The sequence below is a fragment of the Emys orbicularis genome, chromosome 1 (assembly GCF_028017835.1).
Source record: "Emys orbicularis isolate rEmyOrb1 chromosome 1, rEmyOrb1.hap1, whole genome shotgun sequence".
In the NCBI taxonomy this organism is placed as follows: Eukaryota; Metazoa; Chordata; order Testudines; family Emydidae; genus Emys; species Emys orbicularis.
In genome coordinates this window covers 234,623,485-234,651,100 of record NC_088683.1, presented here as the reverse complement: position 1 = coordinate 234,651,100, position 27,616 = coordinate 234,623,485, and the positions used below count along the sequence as shown (strand labels likewise).

At 40.0% G+C, this 27,616-nt stretch overlaps 1 protein-coding gene across 2 annotated transcripts in view; it reads right to left on the bottom strand.

Annotated features, from left to right (window-relative positions):
* MID1 (midline 1) overlaps positions 1–27,616 on the bottom strand; it is a 128,294-nt gene that overhangs the window by 45,617 nt on the left and 55,061 nt on the right. For both annotated transcript variants that reach the window (XM_065416087.1, XM_065416096.1), the window contains exon 2: positions 11,896–11,991. In XM_065416087.1, the coding sequence (XP_065272159.1) occupies positions 11,896–11,991 (96 nt within the window). The remainder of the gene's footprint in view (positions 1–11,895; positions 11,992–27,616) is intronic.

Here is a 27,616-nt window from a genome sequence, read left to right as displayed (position 1 = left end):
TTAGGTTGGATAGTAAGAAAAAACTTCCTAACTGTCAGGGTGGTTAAGCACTGGAATAAATTGCCTAGGAAGGTTGTGGAATCTTCATCATTGGAGATTTTTAAGAGCAGGTTAGACAAACACCTGTCAGGGATGGTTTAGATAATACTTAGTTCTGTCATGAGTGCAGGGGACTTGACTAGATGACTCTCGAGGTCCCTTCCAGTTCTATGATACTATGTCTTCAGTGCCAATTATGTTGACTTCAGCGCAGGGTCTTTGGTGCCTGGGTCTCCTCCCTGCTGGTTTTTGAATGTCACATGTCTACTTGATGGGGGTGCTCATGGATTTTAATTTTTTGTCCATCGCCTGGTGTGTTCTGGTACCTGTTTCCTTCAGGCCTGAAGAGACCTTCATTGATTGCTTTTCAGTCAAATATCCTGTGACTTGAGTCCTCAAAGCACAACAACAGGCAAACAAGGTATCTTTTGGGTATTTGAAAATGTAGAAAAACATCCAAAAATATTTATAATAAATTTCAATTGGTATTCTATTATTGTTTAACTGTGATTAATCATGATTAATTTTTTTATCGAGGTAATTTGATTTGAGATAATTGCTTAAGTTAACAGTGATTAATTGACAGCCTTAATATCTACCATAGATGCTGGTTACACATCATTAAAATAGTCTCGGAGGAAGCTGAATGCTCTGCTACTAAAAGATGCAAAATTTTGTTCCACAGTTGATTCAGTCATTTCTAATTTCAGAAAAGAAAATAAGCACTCAGTTACCTCAGATACCATCTTTCAGGAAGCTCTAAAAGCTACTGTGAGGGATGAATGGATAAAGTATGCCTCTCAAAAGGAGAAAGGCTCAAATTACTAGCTCTCTGGATAAGAAAATAGATGAGTTGCAGAGAAGGGCATAAGACTGACTGAAATAATGAAAACCTCCTAAGTTCTCTAATAAATGCCAAATATAAATATAATGAATGCTTATCCAGCCGAGTCGAATTTGCCCTCAACAAGGTCAAAGATATTATGAATGGGGAGATAAAGCAGGTAAACTACTTGGCAAGATGGAACTAGCCAACAACATTATTTTTTTCTTTTTATTACAAGAAGACTCTCGTGCCATCCTTGAACCAATAGATATAAATAATCAATTTAAGCAATTCTATCAAGCCTTATATAAATCAGACAACCAATTTGATTCTAGTCAAGAGACACGACAGGGCTGTCTCCTCTCACCTCTTCTTTCTCATCTCACTCTTGAGCCACTGGCAAAGTACACACATCACAGCATTCAGCCATTGAAGGTATGACTCTAAACTGGAAACAATACAAAATCAGTTTATAAGCTGATATCTTTGGGAAGAATCCATCCTCATCAATCCCATCATTATTGAATGAAGTTGATGTTTTTTGAAAGATCTCTGGTTTTCATATTAACTTGCCTATATCAACTGCTCGTGATTTATTCCAAAGACCAGATCCTTCTCAGTTTCAACATTTTCTATTTCAAATAAACAAGGAATTAGCTTATTTATTTAAAATTTGTCCTGATCTTCCCAAAATTGTTTCTATAAATATGGACTATAGATTAAAAGAAATTTCCAAGGATGTGGAGAGGAAGCATCCCCTCCTCTATCCTTACTGGGGAGAACAGAAATAGCCAAAATGAAGATCTGTCCCAGGATGACTTATATCATTCACCTATTGCCTTTCAAGCTCTCTCCCTTGCTCTGTGCTTGTATAAATTGCATGAGAAGCCTATTTATATGAGAATAAAAACAAAAACAAAACAAAAAAAAACAGCCATGCTTGTCACACAAGACACTTTAAAAATCCTGGGAAACTGGAGGTATGGGGTTGCCAGATCTGGATCTCTATGATGTGTCATATTGTAGGATGGTTCCCCTTCGGTAGTTCTATACAAACATTAGCCTGGTTTGAGATTAAAAAAAGCTTAGCTATGCCATATGGTTCCCTTTTATATACTTTAAGAGGCTACTGAAACCCTTACGGGAAAATCCAATCTTTACAGCTACACGGGGAATCCTGCAATGTGTTAAGATGAATATCACATCCAATCTTACTAATTTGCTTCTTGTATCACTATGGGATAACCTGTGTCTTAGGATCGAGGCCAACTCCATGCTTAAGACAATTTGGATAGGAAAAGGATTACCAAAAATTAAAGACATAATCCAAGATGATAAACTGGCCTCCTTCGATTCACATATACAACAAATATCAGCTACCGTTATCTCACAATTCCTTCTTTCAGGGGCTATGCTCAAGGATTCATGCAAGGATAGGGGACAATTGGTCTGCTTCAAATCTCACCTCAAGAATAACATGTTAAGAAATATGGAAATACAAGTTACTTTGTAGGAATTACTCATAGGTGGCTTAATGCTTGGCATTACCCTCTCAATCTCAGTTTCAAAGAAAAATGGGAAAAATCTTGGCCTTACTATCTCAACAGAAACCTGGCAGGATATCTGGCTTAATGTGAAAGATACTTCAAGCTCCTTATCTTTGCAATTATCGCAGAACAAGATATTAAACAGGCATTACTGGACTCCAGAACATTTAAGGCTTGATTAGCAACAGGCAGTGAATGTTGGATGTGCAAACAGCCCCATGCCAACCTTTCACACATCTTCTATACCTGTCAAAAATGCATGTGTTCTGGAACACTATATTCAGTGCTCTTTTGAAAACTTTAAATGTTGCTATTTTTCTTTCTCCAAGCCTGTGTATTTTAGGGGTGCTGGATGAGTTGGTATTACTAGGTAACATTAGAAAAGGATTGCCGTAACTATTTTAGTGGCCAAAAGAGTGAATTTGACAAAATGGAAATCTGCAATTCCTCCCTCATACACAGATTGGCTTAGTGAGCTCTCTACTTCTGCATTAATGGGAAAAAATGACTGTCTAGTAGAAATGTTTCTGGAAGAAGGTAGACTTCACACAGGACTACAGAGTTTGTTTTTGAAACTATTTATTTGCTTTACTATAAAAAGGAATACTGTGCTGCCTGGGACAGGCCTGAGGGGCCTAATGAGACTGTTGCAGGGTGTGTGATGGGAACTGCCTCAATAAACTCTGTGGACTTTTGTACCCTGCTTGAGAATACCCTGTGATTTGTCTTGTACCTATAAGAGTGTGGTCACCCACAGGTATTTTTGCCCTTTTGTTGTTGTTGTTGTTGAGGTTTAAGCAACCACAAACTTCGGATGTTTACTGCCTAGTATTCATTTGTGATCTGAATAAAAATATCTTATTTGAGAGACACACAGTAACAACAAACTCTGTACTAACACGATTCCTAAAACAAAGATAGAGCATGTTCATAATTCATCTGAACAACAGTAATGGAGAAAGTACCTATCGCTCATTAACAACTGTCTTAGGAAACAAATGCCGTAAACCCTTCCTTAAGGGTTTGTGCACAGCTTAAAGAGATCACTAATTACTCTCACCAACTCAATTTCCTTCAAGTCATTTATTCCTGCTCATCCACCAAAATATACATCTCTCAATTACTTCTATGACTGAAAGAAAGTGAGAAAGACGCTGAGAAATTGCTTATAATTAAAAGGGGATGGGGGAGGGAGGAAAAATATTTTTGTAGCTGTTAGCAGCTACCTTAGTTTTAATAATAAAGTAAAACATTTAGTATTTGTTCACTGCTTTATAAGAAAATCAGAAAAAGGATTAGAGGAAAGAGAAACCAGCTGAAATGATACATGCAATTCTTAAGAAACATTGCTTGATCTGATCAGGAATTTTCAATATAAAAAAAAACCCCTAACCAATATCTAATAATTTTATTGAAATTTTTCAGTTTTCGGTTGGGAAGATCAAAACAAAATATTCATGTCAGATCAACCCAAATCAACACATCTTGGTTTGCTTGACCGAAATGAACGGTTTCATTTTGGGTCAGTTTGACATTAATATGTGCTTTCCATGCCTCAGGGAAGCAGTAGTTCATGTGCATTATGCCCCTACCATCCTCTCTGGGCTGGGCTCTCTGGCTGTACTATGCCTCCCATGATGTATCACAATCCCAACTTCTGGCTGAACCAGCATGGGAATCACAAAGACACGTTCCTGACAAGGGGGAATTAGCAGGAGTTTGCACATCTAAATCCCTAGTCCAGGCCTGGGCCATGTCTCACCAGGAACTTTCTATTTTCCGGCTTTTTCTCTTATGTCTCCCCATAACACTGGTGTAAAAGTAATCTTCCCATCACTCCAACTATGCCACCACTTTTCTTAAATTCTGTCACTGGCTTCCTGTGTCCAAGAAAAGCTCCTTTCCCTCTCGTGATGAGCCTAATAAACTCACTCCTACCTTCTTTTTTCCTACTCCCTCACTGCCTCCCAAGATTTTTTCCCCCACGAATATAATGGTAGATAATCAACTCTCACCTCAAATTCCATTACTGAATGCTGTGTTGTGAGGGATGAACTCTGTGTATTATTTTATCTATTTTTTCTATTGTACTGGGTATTATGCAAATATACTCAGCATACGTAAACATAATCCGAAGTAGGTACCTTATTATAAACAGCGTATGTCAGAACTCTGATGATAAAGAGGGGCTGCTTTACTAAAGTACTTATCAGCATGTTCTGTAGACAGGATTTCTACCTAAACCTTCCTACGAGCTGAGAAGCAGAGAAGACTACAGCTAATCTGAGATCTGAATGCAGTGCTCCCAAGTTTCAGTTTGTGAATGAGAAATAAAAGGAACTGGCACGATGCCAGCTCAAGAAGACACAGTATGCATTATTTTTATTGCCATGAACAGAGCCTTTTTATTGCTTAAGAGTCCTCAGGGGAGCACCCTGCCAGCATAGTTCTAATTTTTCCTAGACCACAAACAAGGGGAATTCTAAGCGTATTTCATGGAAAAAAGAAGGGAGACATACTTTGCTGTACATCTCAAAGAAGCTCTTTGATTAAGTGGCTGAAGTCTGACAAGATATTTGAATGTTCATTATTTTAACTACATTTATTTTCCTATGCTATCCTGTACCTCAGCCCCTGAATTGTGACTTTCCATCAGGCCCTTTCTTTGGATCAGGGGACTGCAGGATTTCCACAGTGCTTGCCATCTTTCCTCCCTATCTTTTGCTCTGCTATTGTTACACTGATGTAGAGAGGCATCTGACCTGCATCATAGTGGCAGTATCTGTGCTGTCAGAGTTAAGGGCCCATCATTATTCCCCCTTGTTTTTTCAGGGGTTTATATAACTTGACCATTAAGACCACTCTGACACACACACACACAATCACTTTTGACTGTGGCCTTGTCTGCTGAGTTTAAGCCTGCAGCAAGATTTTTATAGCTGAGTTAGAATCCAAACATTTCCATTATAAACAGCACACAGTGAGTGCAGCAGTTCCAGAGTTATACAAATATGTAAAAATGCCCCTCCCTCCCTTATATAACCAAAGAATGATTTTGACTGGAAAAAACAAAAATAAATTTTGCAATAGCATCCATAAATCTTGCCTTTTACATTTGGTAGACTAAAAACAATGGCTAAGACACAGATGTTACAATGTTGTCTACAGGCCAAACCTATATTCCCCCCTCACAGCTCATTGTTCAGATTCTTCTACAGCTGTGTTCTAATTACATTAGTGCATAACAGACCGGAACAGCTTCAGTCTATTGAGTAAATAATAAATGTTTTAACAAATTTCCTAAAACATATGTCAGGTAATGACAAGCTTAGATCCAGGAAACAGGTAACAGTCCAAGGGTGAAGCCAGAGTCAGGGTCGAGGAGTCAAACCAAAGGTCAGAACTGGAGTCAGAAGCCAAATGGTACACATTGAGCAGTCTCTGTGCTGTTGCTGCAAGGCTCAAGTAGCAAACTGCTGGTTCCCCTGCCCAATTAGGAAGTGCAACCATTTGGGGGGGGGGGGGAGATTCATTGGGTCCAAGTGAACATGCTGGGTTGCCTAATGATCAGGTTGGGAGCCAGCTGTGCCCCTAACACCAGTTTCTCCTGAGAAGCAGAGAAAAACTTTCACGGGACACCTGCCTTTTGGATTCCTGGAAAGGTGAGGAATGAAAAACAAGAGGGTGCAGAATGAGTTAAAAATAACAGGTGGGGATGAATCAGAAAAGTGAGTGAAACCAGCTATAAATCAGAGTGTGTGTGTAACCAAACAACTCTTCCCAAAAAAGACTCTGTGTGTGTATGTGCACGTGCATAGAGGATCATGCAATACATTACATTTACCATGTGTGACCCCAAATGGGAATAGTGACATGTGTAAAGTTAATAATGTGCTTAAGTGTTTGCAGAATCAGGGCTTATACCTTCATATTATAGATCAGTGGTTCTCAAACTTTCATACTGGTGACCCCTTTCACATAGCAAGCCTCTGAGTGCGACCCCCTTATAAATGAAAAACACTTTTTATATATTTAACACCACTATAAATACTGGAGGCAAAGCGGGGTTTGGGGTGTAGGCTGACAGCTCACAACCCCCCATGTAATAACCTCGCAACCCCCTGACCCCCAGTTTGAGAACCCCTCTAATAGATGAAAACTACTTTTTTGGTAGCTCTGCCTCATTCCCCTCCCAATCCCCACCAAAATTATATTGATTTTTTAAAATTGTCTTCTGACCTTTTTATTAACTTGGAGCCAAATTCTGCTTGCCTTACTCATGTGAGTATTCACGTTGAAGTCACCAGGGTTACCCATGTCAATTAGGAGTGAAGTGCATCTCTGGGTTTTTGTTTTTAAAGTGTCAAGTATCAGGGGGTAGCCGTGTTAGTCTGTATCTACAAAAACAACAAGGAGTCTGGTGGCACCTTAAAGACTAACAGATTTATTTGGGCATAAGCTTTCGTGGGTAAAAACCTCACTTCTTCGGATGCATAGAGTGTATGCATAGAGTCTATGCATCCGAAGAAGTGAGGTTTTTACCCACGAAAGCTTATGCCCAAATAAATCTGTTAGTCTTTAAGGTGCCACCAGACTCCTTGTTGTTTTTGTTTTTAAAGTAATGCTTAAGTCATAGGGTGAACTGGATTTGTTCCTTAGTACGGTTAAGTCATCAGTTCTTTTGTCTCGAGGGGTGTACTCTAAATAGGCTGACCAGATAGCAAACATGAGAAATCAAGGTAGGGGGTAATAGGCACCTATATAAGACAAAGCCCTGAATATCAGGACTGTCCCTATAAAATAGGGACATTTGGTCACCCTAACTCTAAATAATGCATCAATGGTGAAATCAGTTGCTGGGGAGTTAAACTTTGTAATGAGTAGCAGAACCAGTGAACATTTGGGTTCATTGACATCACTTCACTGGATGATAAACACAGGCAATGTATAAAACATTTACAACATATCTCCCCTATAGACCAGGTAATTTTTTTTTTTTTTTTTTTTACAGAAGGCCCATAGCCAATTATCATTTTGTCAGAATCATCAGGTCTGCCACATACCAAAAGCAAAACTAGAAGGACCACCCTATTCATGTTTGGTTATACACCTCTACCCCGATATAACACGACCTGATAGAAGACGAATTCAGATATAACGCGGTAAAGCAGTGCTCTGGGGAGGCGGGGCTGTGCACTCCAGCGGATCAAAGCAAGTTCGATATAATGCGGTTTCACCTATAACGCGGTAAGATTTTTTGGCTCCCGAGGATAGCGTTATATCGAGGTAGAGGTGTATTTAATTTTTCTTGTAACTTTTAACAAACTTTCTTTTGAGGACCAAAATGCTCTGCTAAGATGTTAAGCTTTATTATTATTTTATAAGATCAAATGAAGAGTAGTTTAAATAAGTTTTTTAGCCTGTGCACATCTTAATAAACTCTGAAACCGAAAATCAAAGAACAGTAGTTTTTCTCCCTTTTGGGTGCTGGAACTAAGGGTGCTGGGGGTGAGGAAGCACCCCCTGGCTTGAAGAGGTTTCCATCACATACAGGGTTTACAGCTTTGTTCAATGGCTTTCAGCACCTCCACTATACAAATTGTTCCAATGCCACTGTCTCCCTTCCTTGTTTTTGGATATATATTTTTGCACAAGATATATCCTTAAGATATATAAGGCTTATCTTATTTAAAGTAACTGTGTGTTTAACAAAATCCTAAGGCAACAATAAGACTACAAAATTAAAAACACAATTAGGCAATAGTGAATTTATTATACAGCAGCAACTCTTACAGTGCATTGGGCATGTAGTACAGTATATCCGTGTATATTTTACAGAATACATTTTACAACATTATCAGTAATATATGAAACCAGAAAAACTGAAGGAGAAAATGCTAAGGCCCCAATCCTGTAAACACTTCAAACGTATGAGTGTCATATTGCAGGTTCAGGTTGCCTAAGCCTGGAGCAGTAGAGTCAGACAAGAAATATGGCAAAATTAACATTGCTAGTAGAACCTTACATTTTTCCTTTCCTGACTTTTTTGTCATTTTAACTTTGTAACATTAATGTTGCATTAACAAAAGGTTTGTTTCACTTGACTTTTGTACTTTTGTAATTTATTTTTATTTAAAAGAAAGAGACAAAAAGCAATTGCCTGTGCTCAAAAAATAGTATAGATGGACTGAGGATCAAGTTTTTATCTGGATCCAGATCTCAACTTCTCAAGGTTAGGGTGTTCAGCTCTAAAGTTTTAGTTGTTGTCACAGTTTTGGGCAACTGCACCTATATTCCTCCCCCCCACACACACACACAAATGGTACACCAAGGGGACCCACTCTGAGGCTTCCGGCTCCCCGGCCATCACCTCTCTTGGGCAGAGACATGCATCTCTTCCTCCTGACTGGGATATTTCCAGACTGAACAGTTCCTGGCAATCACTGTGTTGTTCACAGCAGAGACAGGTTGCCAAAGCAGTCCTACTTGCTTTCTCTTCAGAGACAGCTAACAGTGTGACTGCCCACAGTTATAATTACTACAAAGTTCTTTTTATGCATGCCTATTTTATTCTTAACGTAAAAGCACTAGGGATAAAACATTTAAAAAAAACCAACCTACATGCATGCTAATAAGGTGACCAGACAGCACCAGGACCCTAACATGGACTCTGGCAGAAGCAGTCCTTCAACACCTCACCCAAGAGGTTTCCTTATGGTTACCAGTTAATCACTGAGCTTCAGCTCAGACCAAGCACCCACTCCCATGGGGTCTCAATAGGTCTAGTGCTTACAACTCTACCTTAAGGACTGGGGCTCTGCATAGACCAGGGGTCCTGTCAATTTGCTGGATCAGAAAGAAGGCTCTGAGTCAATTTATTACCAGGCTATTTATCCAAAAATCCTTTCCTTGGCTGTTGGTTTCTGGAGTATCCAGTTTGAACTAGCATATGTGAACCTCTCCAGGGGGTGGCTTCAAAGAGGTTGATAACCAGAGGAATTACATTAGCATCCCCCTCCTTCAAGAGAAGTTACATACAATTCCACAAGAACACATATACAACTACATTTTAAAACCATGGATCCTAAAGGTATTAAACCTAATTCAGAAGGGTTTATCCTAATTCAATAAAGTTTATTTTTATTCCATAAGGTTTGTCCCAGATGTTGCAAGTCTGTCACAGTTGAGTCCTTTATGATAAACAGGGACAGCTGTTAAGTTAATAGCCAGATACAAAATTGTCGAAATTTCAGTGGTGCTTGGATCCAGGATTGTGATTCAGGCACATCTCTTAATACTGAGCTAATTTATATGCTAATTAGATGAACTGGCTGGGGAAGGAATGAGTTCCCAACTTTGCACTACTGCTTTTTGTCTGGAGAGAATTGTTTGTAATATTGAGATCAAGGGACAGCAGCACATCTGTTTGCAGTGTGGGAAACTGTATCTTTACAGTGTAATGAGTTTCTTTAAAAAAAAAAAAAAACTATGAAAGCTTAGAATTTGTAGCATATTGAAGAACACAGAGAAAACTGAGGTCTGGTCTACAGTACAGACCATATATAACTATGTCGCTCAGGGGTGTGAAAAATCCATACCCCTGCGAGACGTAGTTACACCGACCTAACTCCCTGTGTAGACAGTGCTATGTTGGCAGGAGAGCTTCTCCCGTTGACATAGCTCCTGCCTCACTGGATTAACTAGGCTGATGGGAGAGCTCTCTCCGATCAGTTTAGAGCAGGGGTCGGCAACCTTTCAGAAGTGGTGTGCTGAGTCTTCATTTATTCACTCTAATTTAAGGTTTCGCGTGCCAGTAATACATTTTAACGTTTTTAGAAGGTCTCTTTCTAGAAGTCTATAATATATAACTAAACTATTGTCGTATGTAAAGTAAATAAGGTTTCAAAATGTTTAAGAAGCTTCATTTAAAATTAAATTAAAATGCAGAGCCCCCCGGACCGGTGGCCAGGACCCGGGCAGTGTGAGTGCCACTGAAAATCAGCTCATGTGCTGCCTTCGGCAGGCGTGCCACAGGTTGCCTACCCCTGGCTTAGAGCATCTTCATTAAAGCGCTACAGCTGTGCTGCTGCATTGGTGTAGCTACACCGATGCAACGTTTTAAGCATAGACTTTCTCTGAAGACCGACCCTAAAATATGCAGGGTCCATCCACATTTTGGGTAGTGCTGGTTATAGTTCCCCTGATGGAGAGGAGGTCTTGTGTCACCATAATCTCATCCCCATTAGGAAAATTTTCTACCAGAATTAAACATGTGAAACAAGAAGTGATGTACCTTGTCTTTGTTTCCAAGATAGAACCAAATACCACAGTAGATACTGAGGCCCAACCCAACAAGAATCTTAGCACATGCATATAGGACTACTCAATAGCCATAGTCACTTGCTTAAAGTTAGGCACAAGCTTGGGTACCTTGCTGAATCGAAGCCTATGGAAAAAAGATAGATGCCACATCTACATACCAGAAAAGACCAAAATCAAACCAAGACTAAAATATCCTATGAGAAACTCCTATAGAATTGTATAGGGATGAAACCAATAGGATTCTATAGGTGTTACTCTAAAACCCTGCAGCATTTAATAATGAATAGTATCTTATAGAAGGAACAGAGGGTCCTGTGGCACCTTTAAGACTAACAGAAGTATTGGGCAAGCAAGACTTGCATCTGAAGAAGTGAGGTTCTTACCCACGAAAGCTTATGCTCCCAATACTTCTGTTAGTCTTAAAGGTGCCACAGGACCCCCTGTTGCTTTTTACAGATTCAGACTAACACGGCTACCCCTCTGATACTATCTTATAGAATTCTACCAAGGTAATTTCTATTAGATTCTGAAAGTTGTTTTAAAGATTCTGTAGAAAGGCTATCCTTCTCTACAGGAATTTTCCATAGTGTAATATTGGTGAATAAAGCAGATTTCCCTTAGATTGCTATATGTGTAGGAAATGTTCTAAATCCCAATATTGTGAAACCTTTCCTGTACAATACAATTAATATTTAATACAAATACTCTGAATAACACTGAGTTGCCATAGGAATAAAAATGTAGTCAGAAACTAAATGGCCCTGTATAAAATATTATCATAAGATAGAACTGCAGCTCCCATTGGCTGGGAACGGGGAACTGCGGCCAATGGGAGCTTCGGGGGAGGTACCCGCAGGTGAAGGCAGCGCATGGAGCCCTCTTCCCCCCCACCCTCCCCAATGACCGCAGGGATGTGGTGCCAGATGCTTCCGGAAACGACACGGGGCCTGGACAGGCAGGAAGCCCCCGGGGCTGGCAATCCTGCGGGCCAGATCCAAAGCCCTGACGGGCCAGATCCGGCCCGCGGGCTGTAGTTTGCCCACCCCGTTCTAGGAAGTTACTCTAGAATTCCTAGAAGCTGAGGATTTCTGAAGTGCACAGGTACTGGCTGTAAATACATGTTTCAGGTATCAAGTATTTCAAGCATAGCTCAATACTCACTTCCACATGTTGGCAGGTTTGAATGAGTTTAGCCAAGAGAGTTTCCAGTTCAGTATTCCTCTTAATAAGGTTCGTGAGGTTATTCTCCAAATTTTGCTGTTTAAAAGAAAGAAAAGAACATTTTAGTTTTCTGCAGAATTTAGGATTTCAGGCAAATATATGGAAAACTGTTATACTTTCAGGGCCTTATATTAAGTTTGTAGATATATACATGTGGCTTTCTTATTTATCTGTATTACCAGATGTTTTGAGCAGGCACATGGTAAGGAAAGTGCCTAGTTAGCCATCTACTTGCACATTCAGTATCTGGTAGTGCATGTGCAAAGTGTGCATGCCCTTCTTATAAACTTATTGGAATTCACAAATTTTTAACCAAAACTGTAATTGATTTAATATCAGCTAAAGATAGTTGTCAAGATCTTCAATAGATCTATATTTTTCTTTCGCCATTTTAAATAAATCTCTTAAAACCATGAAAATGAAATATCATCCCTTACCGATTTTGTTTTTCCCAGTTGTTTTTGAGAAAGACAGTATCAGACACTTTATTAAAAGCCTAATATAATATATACTTTGTTCCCTTTGCCTGCTAACTTTGTAATTCTATCAGGGACAGCAATCAAGTTGACTAAGAAGATTTCTTCTTTATAATCCCACGAGGCTTATTGCTTATGGCTCTTTATCCTCATGTTTATGGCTGAAATAAATATCAGTGTTGCCAACTCCTGTTTTTATCATGGTTCTCATAATATCTGAAATTTTATTTAAAGCCTAGCTCCCAAAGACAAGTGAATACGAGAGAGTCTGAGCTTTAATTAAAAAAAAACCCACTATGTTTTTATCCTTGCTGGTTGTGGAGAATAGCTTGAAAATGTGGCCCTAATGCACTTTAAAAGTTCAAAAGCCAGAAAACAAATAAAAAGACCCCAAATCATTATTTTTAAATCTCATGACTTTTGTGAGCCTGACTCATGATTTTTGGACATTTAGGGCTGGCAATACTAAGGGCTGTTTGCATGAGTAAAACGCTGATCTACACACACATTTGCATCAAAATAACTAAATTGGTTTAATTCACACCTTTTGTTATTTCGGCACAAGTCTGTGGGGGTAGTCTACAGTACATAGTCTTTGCTTTGCCAACATAGCCCCTAGCATAGACACAGCCAAAGGATGAGTTTTTCTGCCTGTATAGTAACATCACCTCTCTGAACTATATTAGCTAAGACAACTGAAGCAGTTTAGAAGACAGAAGGCAGTAGCTGCATCTACACTGGGGATTTTACTTTAGATTTTATTACAAATCCTGAATAAAAATACAGTATACTATATTGTGGGGAGATTTCCATATCCTGTCACCACCAGGACACTAAGGCATGCAATAGTGGATGAGATATATAGATATGAGTGCCCATGGATCCTTAATGACGTATTAATGATACGCTTTAGTATGTTACTGTTCTGCTCCAAATTCTTACATACAAAGAACGAGAAGCGCAGAGCTTAGGGCTAAACAGCAACGTATTTGCAGAGCTAGGATTAGTACTCAGGGGCTCTTGATTTATACTCGCATACTCCCTCATATTGTGTCTCATGGTATTATTCATCAAGACCCTCCATATTGTTTAAACCTGAGTGTATATATGTGTGTGTGTGTGTGCGCGCGCGTGCGCGCGTGTGTATGTGTGGGTCAGCTGAGTGGCCACGTTGGGGTGCTTGTATACCCCCTATGTGCTGTGGAATTGCACCAGTGTATGCAGGGCTGGCACAATGATGACCAGGGCCAGCTCTAGGGTTTTTGCCGCCCCAAGCGGCGCAAATAAATAAATAAATAAATAAAATAAAAAGCCGCGATCGCGATCTGCGGCGCCAATTCAGCGGGAGGGCCTTCGCTCCGAGCGGGAGTGAGGGACCGTCCGCCGAATTGCCGCCGAATAGCTGGACGTGCCGCCCCTCTCTGGAGTGGCCGCCCCAAGCACCTGCTTGGCAAGCTGGTGCCTGGAGCCGGCCCTGATGATGACAGTGATTATAGGATGGCTGTGTGCTAAAGTGATAGCTGTGTCTCAGTCAGGGCTGTCAGTTGTGGTGAAATCCACCAAAAGCCTGAATATTTTGGGTAAAGGAGAGAAGGGAAATTTACACCACACCCTCTTTGAGGGTGTGTGTGGGGGGCAGGCTGCGAGCGAGGCCAGCAGTCTGCCTTAATGTGGATCCAGTGGCACTAGTACCCCATGTAAGCAGCACAGGGTGGCAATTCTAGCCTGGAGGTAAGAGTTCACCTTCCTACCTTCCCTGCACTCCATCCAAATATTTAGGCTTTATGTGGATTTAGTGAATTTCGCCACAATGGACAGCCCAATTCACAAAGCAATGAGTTTAGCACACACCCATCCTCTACACTCACCAGCCTTTCTAGAGTGGTCTTTCTTCTGTACAACCTGAACACCTCTACCCTCTGTAAATGTGACTGTTGCTACTCTAATAACAATTAGTAATAATAATAGGCAGCCACTCTTCACTATGGTTCTGGTTATTATAGTTTATGCTCAATTTGTTTCTGACCCCTCTTTGTGCATTGTTTCTCAACTTATCTAGTCAGATGTTTATTGTGATAACTAATATCTGTCTTGTAGCACAACACTGTAAACGACAATGTAACACTTATCTGTATTTTTTAAAAACTAATATTCAAACCGATTAAAGTGATTAAGTCTACCCTCAGGTATGGATGTATTAGTTTAACACTCGTATTTTCTGAATTATTCTTGTAAACTATATCCCATTCTTAACCAGGGCTGCCCAGAGGGGGGGCAATTTGCCCCAGGCCCCGCAGGGGCCCCCACGAGAATATAGTATTCTATAGTATTGCAACTTTTTTTTAATGGAAGGGGCCCCAGAAATTGCTTTGCCCCAGGCCCCCTGAATCCTCTGGGCGGCCCTGTTCTTAACCAAGTAGATAATCATTAAAAGAAATAAAGTGCTAGGCATCTGGGTATCCTTATAGATCTGCCTAAATGTTCTGCTTAAGAATTTTAATTCCAAAGTGACATTCTTTTTTCCATAGAGAATGCATAAAAGAGAAGGAGCACACTGTGTAACATACTGTCTAGAATGGATTTCCATGGTTAAATTAGAAATTCCTGAAAACACGGATTTTTAATGGTAACGTTGACAGATACAAGTGTGACAGACACAAGGTTGGATTGTGTGCTAAGCAGATGAAACAACAGAATAAATGCTACATGAGCCTTGACAGATTATCTGTAAATACAAGAGGATTTTTTGGGGGGGAAGGGGGGAAGAGAGTCATAATATATCTAATATAATGTATATGCTCATTATAAAAAAATAGGTTTCTGGCCCTTCTGCTAATGCATTGCTGTCTTGTAAAATTTGCACTCAGACCAATCAAGCAATGCCACCCAAAGAGGTGGGAACATTTCTATTTATCCAAATGAAGTTCTGACTTCAAAGTCTGCTCTAAGCAACACTAAGGGTTTGTCTACACTACCCGCCGGATCAGCGGGCAGCGATTGATCCAGCGGTGGTCAATTTATCGCATCTAGTACAGACACGATAAATCGACCACTGAGCGCTCTCCCGTTGACTCCGGTACTCCACCAGAACGAGAAGCGCAAGCAGAGTCAACGGAAGAGCATCAGCAGTGAAGACATCGCGGTAAGTAGATCTAAGTACATCGACTTCAGCTACGCTATTCACGTAGCTGAAGTTGCATATCTTAGATCGATCCTCCGTGGTAGTGTAGACAAGCCCTAACAAATAACTAGCCAAAACTCACAAGCTTCTTTTAACCAGGTTGCTTGGACACAGTAGGTTTAATCCTATTACAACTTTTAACTGAATTGTAAGCAGGTCAATTGACTCAGTTAAAATGATCATGAAGATGGAGCTTTATACAACCATTTTAAAACACAATTATTTATGGAGTGTATATGGGGCCAAGTCCACCCAGAATGAATCACCAAGATGTAATTATAAGTGGTGTTTCATTTTTGTTCCACAAGTCTATAGAATGGTTTGAGCCAATAGTTGGAAATGGGAGCTGGACAAATTCAGACTAAAATTAAGATTGAGTTTAACAGTGAGGCTAATTATCCATTTGGAACAACTTAGTGGGGGATGTGGTGCTACTTGCAGTCTTTAAATCAACACTGGATGGCTTTCTAAAAGAAATACTCTAGCTCAAAACAGAAGTTATGGGCTTGATGCAGAAATTATTGGGTGAGGTTTGTTGGCCTGTCTTAAGTAGGCAGTCAGACAAGATCATCATAGTCTCTTCTAGCCTTAAAATATATGAAAGCCAAATGTGAACCCATGTCCTTTGCCAAATTAGTGGTCTCATGCAAAGAACAGCATGTACAAAAAAGGAAGATAGCATTTTTCTTCCTTTGGATTTATCAACTGCTTTCCTCCTACATCTGCAGATTTGGATAGGCCTAAACCATTACAAGGGCTGATGATATTGTCAAAATGAAAGAATGAGATTCTAAATACGCTAAACAGAAAAAAAGCTGACTGGTGCTGACACAGGCTTAATTGGCATGGCGAGGGTTTCTAAAATCAATCACAGTAGAGGACACAGCAACATTCCCAAGAACCATTTTTACTCCCAAAGGTATTTTCCTGCACTGTAGAACCTTCCTATTCAAAGGGCTACAAAGAGAAACATATAGCAGTCAGTTACAATAGGAACTGCACAGGGTAGGGTAAAGTAACATTTTTCTTTTTCTTGCCTGCTCAATTATATATATATATATATATATATATATATATATATATATATATATATATAAAAAATAGACACACACACACACACACACACACACGTACGTGCGCACACACAGAGAGTACTAATATAAGAGCTCCCTTTCCTTTAAGGTTTATAAAAGGCTTTCATTTACTCTTTGGAATGTTCCAAGAACATTTCTTCTGAAGTTGTGGATCCTGCTATAACCAAACATTCCAGGAGACCACTTTGTAATAACAATGTTACTTAACGTTTATCTAGTCTGGTACATAATCTAAGTACTCTAGAAACTGTGGCAGCAATTCTCAGTTCCTCTATTCCTGTGTGTGGAGCAGGAACTGTACTGGGATAGGTTAAAGGTGACTATGCATCACTTTGTATTCCTCATATTCTGGGGCACCTGCTGGTAAAAGAAAGCACAGACCTCTAGGGACACACGGGGGTCAGAACAACACAGAATTGGGCCCAGTCACTAGTTAATTCTCACAAGGCCCCTGTGAAATAGGTAGGTATTATTATCTGCCTTTTACAAGTGGAAAACTGAGACAGGTTAAGGCCCAAATTTTTAAGCTTGGATGACTAAAATTAAAAAGGTCACAGAGTTAGTTAATAGTAGAAGAGAAATTAAGACCCGTGGCTCCTGGCTCCAGTTGCAATACCCGATCCATTAGACAAAGTTGCCACTCAATTCTAAAAGATATACAGAATATTAAATATAAAGAAAAGCTTGGTTTTGAGTATATTTGACTGCAATGTCTTCCCTCGCCAATACAATTGTTGCCTCTATATAGTGATGTTCTGTTCTTTCAGGATAGCAGGTGCACGTGGAAGAACTTGAGCTAATTTTTATCCTATGCACCTATACTTATGCATATCCCACAGACATGTTCAATTGCTTGTTTGACCCATGTAATTCTCCAGACAGTCTTGAACCCACAGAATGATTATGGGAGTAATTCACCTCAAGTCCAAAAGGCACAGAGGGAAGAAGGGAAGTGTAAAGTGGTATGGATACATTACAAATTTTTTGGCTGAAACTTGAACTTTTAGAGGTTTGAAAAGGTGTGGACAACTTTTGAGCCCAATTATATTTAACTTTCGTCCATCTCTGCATTTTTTTTTGTAGCAGCCAAGATTAAGAACTGAAGTGTTCAAATATCACAAGAAGGGATGGTCAGTCAAAATGTATTTCTGGCCTGCCAAGAAGTGGGAAGTGCTGTTAATCAGGAAATCTCCCAATAGCCTGTGCACACAAAATATCTAGCCTAATCCATTCCTAGCATCCATTCCAAAGCTGAAGTTCTGAGCTTTACACATCACTAATACTAAAATGGCTTTTACTGGCACGGACAGGTAAAAGCTCCTCTAAAGAACCACAATTTATGCAGTGCTTTTAAAATTCTGGCTTCTACAAACATGTGCCTCTCCACTTTCTAAAATTTTTGTTTTATGAGATACATCATGAAGACAATCTGCTTTTAATCAGCCAGTACATATTACTAAATTCTGTTGTTGAAACATAACCTTTCTTGATCTTACGGGATTATATAAAAAAAAATCAAATAAGTATTATACATTATGATGAGTTAAGAAGGAAACCTGACTGGATTAAAATTTTAAAGAGAAGTAAGGCTGGCACAGCAACTGTTTCATACATATATCTGGATCAATGGGGCTAACAACACTTGTCAATTGGAGCCACAGTAATGAAAGGACAAGTCAGTTTTCAGCTGATATAGGGCAAGCCATGATATGAGTGTTTGATACAGGAAAGGAGGTGGCAAGTTTTATCTTGAGTATCATTAAAGCATAGAAGCCAATACTAAGCAAGTGTGAAATAAGCAAAAATAAATAAATAAATAAATAAATGCTGAATTTTAGTAGGCGACAGCAAACATTTAGGTCACATATTGGATCAGCCAAGGTGAATGAAGCAAAATATTGTTTATAGCAGTTTTCAAAAAGTGAACTTAAATCACTTCGCCTTAAACCCGAATTTGTTCTTTGCACTTTTGTTTTTATTACTAGTTGTATAGGCTACTGTCTGAGCCCATAAACCCATTAATCACTGTCATATCACGCTTCACCTTTTTATTTCAAAATTAAGTTCCCCATAACCAAGATCAATGAACAGACTGTAGAACAATAGTAAATCGGTCTAACTGGGATGGAACTGACTTTTGATAGATCCAACTTTGTATGCAATTGAATTTACTTTCTGGGGACTCTGTCAAGGTTCTTATCTTTAAAAGAAAGTAAAAAAGAACCATAGTGTCAGTTATCCCATTTTGGAGGACTTAAGTTCTGGTCAGTATTCATAGAATCATAGAAGATCAGGGTTGGAAAAGACCTCAGGAGGTCATCTAGTCCAATCCTCTACTAAAAGCAGGATCAAACACAACTAAATCATCTCAGCCAGGGCTTTGTTAAGCAAGGCCTTAAAAACCTCTAAGGATGGAGATCCCACCACCTCCCTAGTGAAATCGTTTCTTCCAATATCCAACATAGACCTCCCCCACTGCAACTTGAGACCATTGCTCCTTGTTCTGCCATCTGCCACCACTGAGAACAGCCTAGCTCCATTCTCCTTGGAACCCCTCTTCTGGTAGTTGAAGGCTGCTATCAAATCCCCCCTCACTCTTCTCTTCTGCAGACTAAATAAGCCCAAATAAGTATTCTTGCCTTGTTGGTAGTTTGTTTGTGTGTGTTTGGTTTTGGCAGCTCTCTCTTCCTTATTTAAGGAGAGAAAAAAAACGAATAAACAAGAGAGCTGTGACTTAATGTGCAAATCACAGTAAACAAAGCAGCATGTATATGGTTCTCGCCCTCCTCCCTCCCAATTATAAACTTGGCTAGAATGTTCGCATGAAGAATGCCATGTGCTACTAGTGCACTTATGGTATAGATCCTGCACCACTGAAGTCAGTGGTAGTTTTGCCTTTGTCTTCCACTGGAGTTGGATTTAATTCTAGCAGACCATCAAGAAGAAAATTAGTATCCTCCATATCAATACTCTATTCAAGTTTAGGGCTCCATCCTAGAACATATTCTAGCGAAGTGTTCAGCACCTTCAATTGCCTTTTCGCATGCTCTGCTCTTTATCCAGTGCTCAGAAGCATCTGTACTGTAGGTTGCAAGGTTGAGTAAACACCTTGGAGGGGGGCTGATTGGATAAATTGAGACTATTCACATGCTTAAAGTTAGGCTTGAGTTTAAGTACTTTGCTGAATAGGGGCCTTAAACTTTTTTCCAAAATACCATATGGACCCGGTATAAGACAGTCATTTTTCAGTGTGAAACTTAAGCCAATGACACTTGTTTATTTTATAATGCAACAGCTCATATGCTATTGGTTATGTTACATAACTTTTGATCAGCGTCAGATCTGGGATTTCATTAGAAAAATAACCATATTTGACCTAGATTTGAGCTACAGCATTATTATGCTGAAGGCCTGGGTCTTAACAAGTAGTTAAGGGTACAACATAAGAAAAATGTTGGATAGTCTAATTACAATATCTCTCAAATCTGTGATGGGATGTTGGAGGGATTTCTCACTACCGCATATGGCAGCTTGGTGGTCAGCTCAGTTTATACCAAATAAATCAGCTTGAGCTGCAAAACACAGACCCTGGTTTGAATCTGAATTTGAACCACCATTATATTTCAGTGGTATGCAGATTAAGGATTCTAGTTTTGTACACTACTGATATAAATCCTAATGACAACATTTCATCTAGGATCACATTCAGATTCTGCCACCCGCTCCCTGCACATCCCATTAGGAAAATTGAGGAATGTTTGGACCTGAAATTGTGGTTCAGGTCCCTGTATAATTTATGTACAGATGCTCCCCAACTTACGCAAGCGTTCCGTTCCGGAACGCCTTGCGTAAGTTGAATTTTGCGTAAGTCGGGGACATATACCCGACAATTACACACGCGCACACACACACACACACACACACACACACACACACACACACACACACACACACAAAAGCTTACGGAACTTTTTCCATAAGTGAGGGTTTGCATAAGTCGGGTTTGCGTAAGCCAGGGAGCGTCTGTATTAGAGATTCTTGCTATAAAGAAAAATAACTAGAAAAATATATTGAATGAATAGCTTTTTAAACAAATAAAACATTTTGGAGACCAATCCAGATTCATGTACCTCACTGAGATTCCAATCTTTCAAACACTTACGTGTGCTTAACTTTACTACTGTGAGTAATCCCATGAGGCTACTTAACAGTAGTAAATTAAAGTACATGCATAAGTAGCTGTAGGATTGGGGCCTATGTGCTTTTTCTAAGGCTATTTTTCACTGAATTTCTATTATAATAAAACATTTATATAGTACCACAACATACACATACTAAGGTAAATTCTACTCTGTTATAATTATCAAGAGTCAAATATTATTTCCATATGCTTCAGTTACTTCATATTTCAAAGCATATATCAGGGAAAACTTCCTAACAGGAACATCCATTAGAGTATGTCAATACTTTTTCAGTGGAAATGGGGGAAGTCCAGTACTTGAGACAGTAAAAACTAGAATAGACATGGCACTAGAAGACGTACTGCAGCGAACAATCCTGCATTTGTAGAGGGACAGACAATGTAAATCTAATAGGTCTTTTCTAGAGATGAGCCCAAATCAAACTCCCCAATGCAAATACCACCTTGAACTCCAGGAAATCCAGATTCAAACTCTGCAGCTTAGGTTCATCTCTAATTATTTCCATTTCTAACTTTATGACCCATCATTATATAGCTCAGCATCTGAGTCTGTATTTTCACGTGTTGGTTTCTCTGTTGGTTCACTTCAAAATCTCAATACATTGAACAATCAAGAAAAAAAATCTTGCACACTTTATTAGTCTCTTACTAGTGATAGGAATCAATTAAGCCATTTTTAATCAGTCAAATAAGAACAAGCTGTTCATATGGTAAGCTTAACTTTGTCTCCAGCCCAAATGTATCTTGGTTTGAAGGCTAAAAGTCTGTTTTGCTGCTCATCTTTAACCAGGTAGTGAGAACAGTGCAAAAGTCAAATGTAAGCCAGCCTGCCCAAACTGGTCATATACTAGCTTTAACCCATTCATGTATTAACCTTTGTCACCCAGAACTTTTAGACTATGGAAAGCATATGCTGCTTCACTCTGGTGGATAGACGAACATCTCAGGAAAAAATGTGCAAATCAAATTACCGCTGGAGAGAGTCTTTTCTGAGCCTTGAGTGAGAAATCTTAATGTTTCATTTGACCAATTTAGACAGCATGTACAATTTGTACAGACTTCCTCCAGACAAATTATTCATTTGATTTACTATGGAGTTTTCCCTTCTACTGAGGCTGGCAAAGATTGCTATTTAAACGGTGAACCCGTGGCTATGTAAGTATGTTTCTTATGTCAGTTTGGCAAAGTATAAATAAATGAAAAGCCCAAGTAGACGATATTTATTGAGAACCTTTAGTCAAATAAGGGCCTGATTTTGATCTCATCAATTTTACTCTAGTGTAACGGCACTGGGCTGATTCACCCTGCATTATTTCAGCTTTACACTCATGTAAGTCCATTGACTTCTGTGAATCAGGCCTACCAATGTCAATCTAGTTACACCCAGTTTAGGTACATAAAACATACACACACAATCCAGGAGGACAAAAAAAACTAGATCCCACATAATGTCATGCAAAAATTGTTACACTGCAGATGGACAATATGAGGACTCCTCTGGTGCTTCCATATGTTATTAACAATTGCATTTTTAGGCCATGACTCTATTGGTTTGGACCCTGTTTCTGATCTCTCTCTTTCATTTTTAAAATCATTCTATCAGACTATAGTTCTTTCAGACTTCTTTAAAAGATTGAGATAAGGTTTGGTGCATTATTCAATACTTTATAGTGAAAGAAATTGTTTAAACAGTTGTACCTGAAATTCATGTAAACGTTTTAATATGTGTTTGCAAATACCAAAATGAAAACAACGACGTCAGTTTGGTTCTTGCTGTTTTTGTGTGCCCCCAAACCTACTTCTCTAGTTTGAGCGGATTTCAGTTATGCAACCACGTCCTCTTTTTTAAACACATAGGGTCACGTCAAGGTCAAAATGAACTGCGAATGGGGGAGAAGAGTTGACATGTGTCTAATCCATACTGTCCTGCTCCACACTCTTGGATATCTCCACGAGTTCTGGAAGTGAAACCTGGCAACACTTATCAAACCTCAGGACATCAGGCTTCCCCAGATTAAGTTGCTTGGGTTCCTCCTTTCAACCAAAGTATCATATATGTAAAAACATAGCATACATACTGTGAGATGGCCAAGAAAATAATTGTACAAGTAGATGGGGAGAAAATGTGATGGTGTATTGCCTGCATAACTGAAAAAGAGAACAGCTCAGTTTTTAATATTGTTCCTTTGTTTTGGAATATGTAAATTTTACATTTAAGTTTAATAGTGACACTCAAATAGTAAAACAACATCATTATTGGTAAAGCTTTCACTTTGTTGTAACAGGTCCCGTAGGCGCGGTGAATTACATTTCATATAATTATATAGTAATATTAACTGTAATTGCAGACCTATTAAAATCTTTTTTAAAAAGCCTTGTTTTTGCATGGATGGCTTATATTCAACACACTTAATGGTATAAAAAGAAGCCTCTACCCAAGATGGGTTATTAATTAGTAAGGCTCTGGTTCTGCTCATACATTTGCCCAGTAAGTTTCTTGGTTTTTGTAATAATTTGTTTGTCTGAGAAGCTAATGACAGCCCAAATTATATGACTGCCCTGTCTCCATAGCAACTAAATTACTTCAAATGAAAAAAAACACAAAAACACAGACTGACCTAAAAACCTTCTAAAACTATCAAAATAAGAAATTGACTAATAATTCACCAAACTGAATTTCTGACCAAATAAACAAACAACAATAATTAATGCTTTGTACTGGTATAGCACTATGCATGGATAGATCTCAAAGTCCTTTACAAAAGGTGAGTAAGCATTTTGATAAGTTACTTTGTCTGTAAAATAAGGATCATAAGTCACACAGAGCTGTTCCAAAGCCCACTGAAGTCTTTCCATTGCTTTCAGTGTTGGATTAGGGCCACAGCAACTCAGCAGCAGTGCCAAGAATAGAATCCAGTTCTCCTGCCACAGTTGCCATTTAATACATGTTTTTATGTCACTAATTTTGGGACTCAGTCTGGTGCATAATTAATTCACAGATTCAGAGAGTTTAAGGCCAGAAAGGACCATTAGATCATCTAGTCTGACCTCCTGTCTATCCCAAGCCCTTTAATTTACCCAGTAACCTCTGTACTGAGCCCAATAACATGTCATGGCTCTGCAACCACATATGGCCAAATTCTTTAGTAAGTGATTTGACGCAACTCTCACTTACTTCATCAGATTGCACAGGCATATTTGATAGCAGAATTTGGCCTGTTATAACATACTAATGACTCCTCATTATGGCAAAAGCAATAACTCATAAAGTTGTCTAAATCCAACCACACAGATGTGCACTGTGCTTGCCAAATCTCACCAGTACAGGATCAAACTGGAAGCTAAGGGGACAAATACCCCCAATTCTAGGGTTGTAAGGCTAGTATGTCAGAGTCACATTTTGAAGAATTAATGGCTTGCCATTGGACTCTATTTTTTTAATGTACTCCTGAAACAGGAGACTTCAATAATTCCTTTTGGGCTTGACCTGATCTTAAATGCTGTACATTCTCATTCCCAAATCTGTGCTCTAGTATGTCTTTAATGTATAACATTAACTGCTGGATGCTTTTCAAACTAAACAAAGATCTAGTTTGTTTCATTTCTGCAATATACTAAAAGGCATTAGGAATGGAGAGCTAGATTCACAAAAGAACGTAGGCGCTTAACTACCACTTCAGGTGCCTAAATCTCAGGCTTCACTGGGATTCATAAAAACCCCATTCAGCTGCTGCCAAACCCAAAACTCACTTGATGCCTAAATTTTCACTGTAAAAGTTTCCTGGGTGCCCATGTTTCTGTCTCTGCACATACCTCACTCTAGGTATGCAGATACCTAAGCCCCAGAATGATTAATGAACCAGGGGAAGATAGGGCATTCCTCTGCCTAATTCCTCTGGGTCTGTGGGGCCCCAATCTCCTGCCACTGCCCCACTCTCTTAACCTTTAACCCAGTGGCTAGGGTACTTACCTGGGACATGAGAGACCTGAAGGGGAAAATGGATCTAGACAAGGATCTGCCACCCCTCAGGTGAGTGCCCTAACCCCTGGGTTACAGGTAAAGCTCAGTTTTGTCACGGATATTTTTAGAAAAAATCACAGACTGGTCACGGGCAATAAACAAAAATTCATGGAAGCCCATGACCTGTCTGTGATTTTTACTACAAATATCCCTGACAAAATGGGGAGGGAGGAGGGTCCAGCATCCACAGCAGCTGGGAGCTCTGGCTTCCCCCAAGTGGCTGGGGGTTGCGGGGGGGCGCTCTGGCTGAGCAACGGGCGGGCACCTCGCTGCCTGCAGCGGCTGGGCAGCTGTGGAGGGAGGGGCACACCGCCCACGAGGAGTGGGAGCTCCACAGTCCCCTCGCCACCTGCAGCTGCTGGAGCTATGGGGGCAGGGGTGTCCCAGACGACTGGAAGCTGCAGGGTCCCCCCACCACCTGTGGGGGCTCTGGGGTCCCCCTGCTGCCCACGGGATAGGAACTGCTGGGAGCCCGCTGCCAGCAGCAGCTGAGAGCTACACGTCCTGCCAGCTGACAGCTCCAGCCCAAGGGCAGAAAATATCACAGAGGTCTCTGGAAGTTACAGATTCCATGACTTCTGTGACATAATCATAGCCTTAGTTATAGGATATTCTGATGTGCGGTTCCCTCAGTCTCACCTGTTGGTGGTTAGAGTACCCACCTGAGAGGTGGGAGCCCCAGGATCCAGTCACCTTGCTCCAATAACTCTCATTATTTATTCAGAGAGCAACAGCTTCAACAGTAGAATGGGGGAGCAACACATCAGAATATCCCATAGCCTGGTGATTAGGGAACTCACCTGACAGGTGGCAGATCCCTCACTCTGTCCAAGTCCCTTCTCCCTTTCAGGCAGTGGGGGGACTGGAACTGGGGGTCTCAAACATCCCAGGTGAGTACCCTAACCACTGGGCTAAAAATGATGAGAGAGGTCCTATCCTCCCAACTCCCACCTTCCTGCAAGAGCAGTGTAGGTGCACAACCCCAAAAGAGGGTTTGCAGCTGAGGATCCCAAGCAAAGGAACGTGCCTCCTTCAGCCTAGATTTAGGTGTTGAACTCTGTGAGGGACAGGGCTTACACACACCCCTAACTTTCGTATCTCCCACTGGCTAGCGGAGTCAGAGAGCTGCCTAACGTGCTGGTCTTTGTGGATCCTGTTTTAAGGAGCCTCTCTCTCCTCCTTTACTGTGTAGGAAGCCTGCGTGCCTAACTCAGGCTTTGTGAATCCCAGTGACTTTCTTAATGCTTAAACGTTAGACGTGATGATGCTGAGTGTCACCATGCCAAAATTCATTTGTGAATCTAGCCTTGAATGACTAGCACAGGCATCAAACACTAGTGCATTAATTAATTTAGGCAACCCATGTGGATTTTCTTCTAAGAAAATGTAATGGTTATCTTTAATAAGACAACAAGCCCAAATTAACCTGCTGTTGCTGGCCCAGAGGGCCCAAGGGGGCAACAGGGGTTCGTTGCCCGGTGTGCATCGCACTGATAAACACACCAGGGTGGAGAAGCAAACCAAGTTTATTCGAGATCTCGAAAAGGCACTCAGGAGACCAGCATGTCTCAAATCAGAAGCGCAACAAATACAAGCAAGTTTCCCATTTTATATTCCAAGCTGTCTGTGTAAGCCTTTTGTTTTGTTTCCCCTCCACCCCTCCCTTCCCGACAGCAGTTACAGCAGGCACTACATTGTGGTGTGTTAGAAAAGTTCTCGTCCGCATGTTTATCTTTGGCCTTGCTGGCTTAGACGTAGTAGACTTCCCCCCTTTCCCCCCCTTTCTTCCTTATCACTACTGCTTTTGCTAGTGTGAGCAAAACTGCAGCTGTCTGCTAAAAAAAGCTGACTGTTACATATTCTGCTTTTAGGCTGTTAGCATTTAGGCTGGTTAAAGTTCACAAGATGGAGTTGCTTTAGCTCACTTAGACCCAGAGCAGGGGAGTTTCATCGACACTTATGGCCTTCCACCCCCCCGAGTTACCTGGTAGCTATGCCTAGTGACACCAACACTGCCACCCAATAAACCACTACATTTAATAGAAGCAATGGAAATCTGAAGAAATTGCAATTTTGACTGACAGTTAAAACTGAATTTAATTTATTCTATCAAAAATGTATATGTGATTTTATCCCTCTTTAATTGGCTACAATAGTTATACCATCCAAACACATTACTATGACATGCCTATATATGATCACAAAGGGCTAATAAATATGTATGCATTTAGGATTCCATTTTTAAGTCTCCATGAAGGCCTTTTTCAGGAAAATCAGTTTAAGACTTTGACAAGCTTACTATATGCATTAGATATTTCTAGCACACCTATCACTATAGTATCTAGGCAAACTCTCCAGTTTTAATATTTAAAAAAATAAATGATTAAGCATAATTTTATTATAGAGCTGTACAGCACTTCCCTATTAGCTTAATTGCATCTGTCTCTTGAGTTCATAACTTCCATCTGCCATCATAATTTCATTATTTTACTGCCAAGTCCCACAATTACAAAGAATTATATATTTGCAAACCAGTAAGTACACTGTAATGAAGATTTCTTTATAGTTTGCCATTCATTAAATTATACTTTCTTCCAGTGTAATTACAAATTTAAGGTGAAGTGCTGAGTAGCTGCAGCTCCCACTGAACGGGTACAGCTGATGCTGAGCACCTCAGAAGATCCCCAG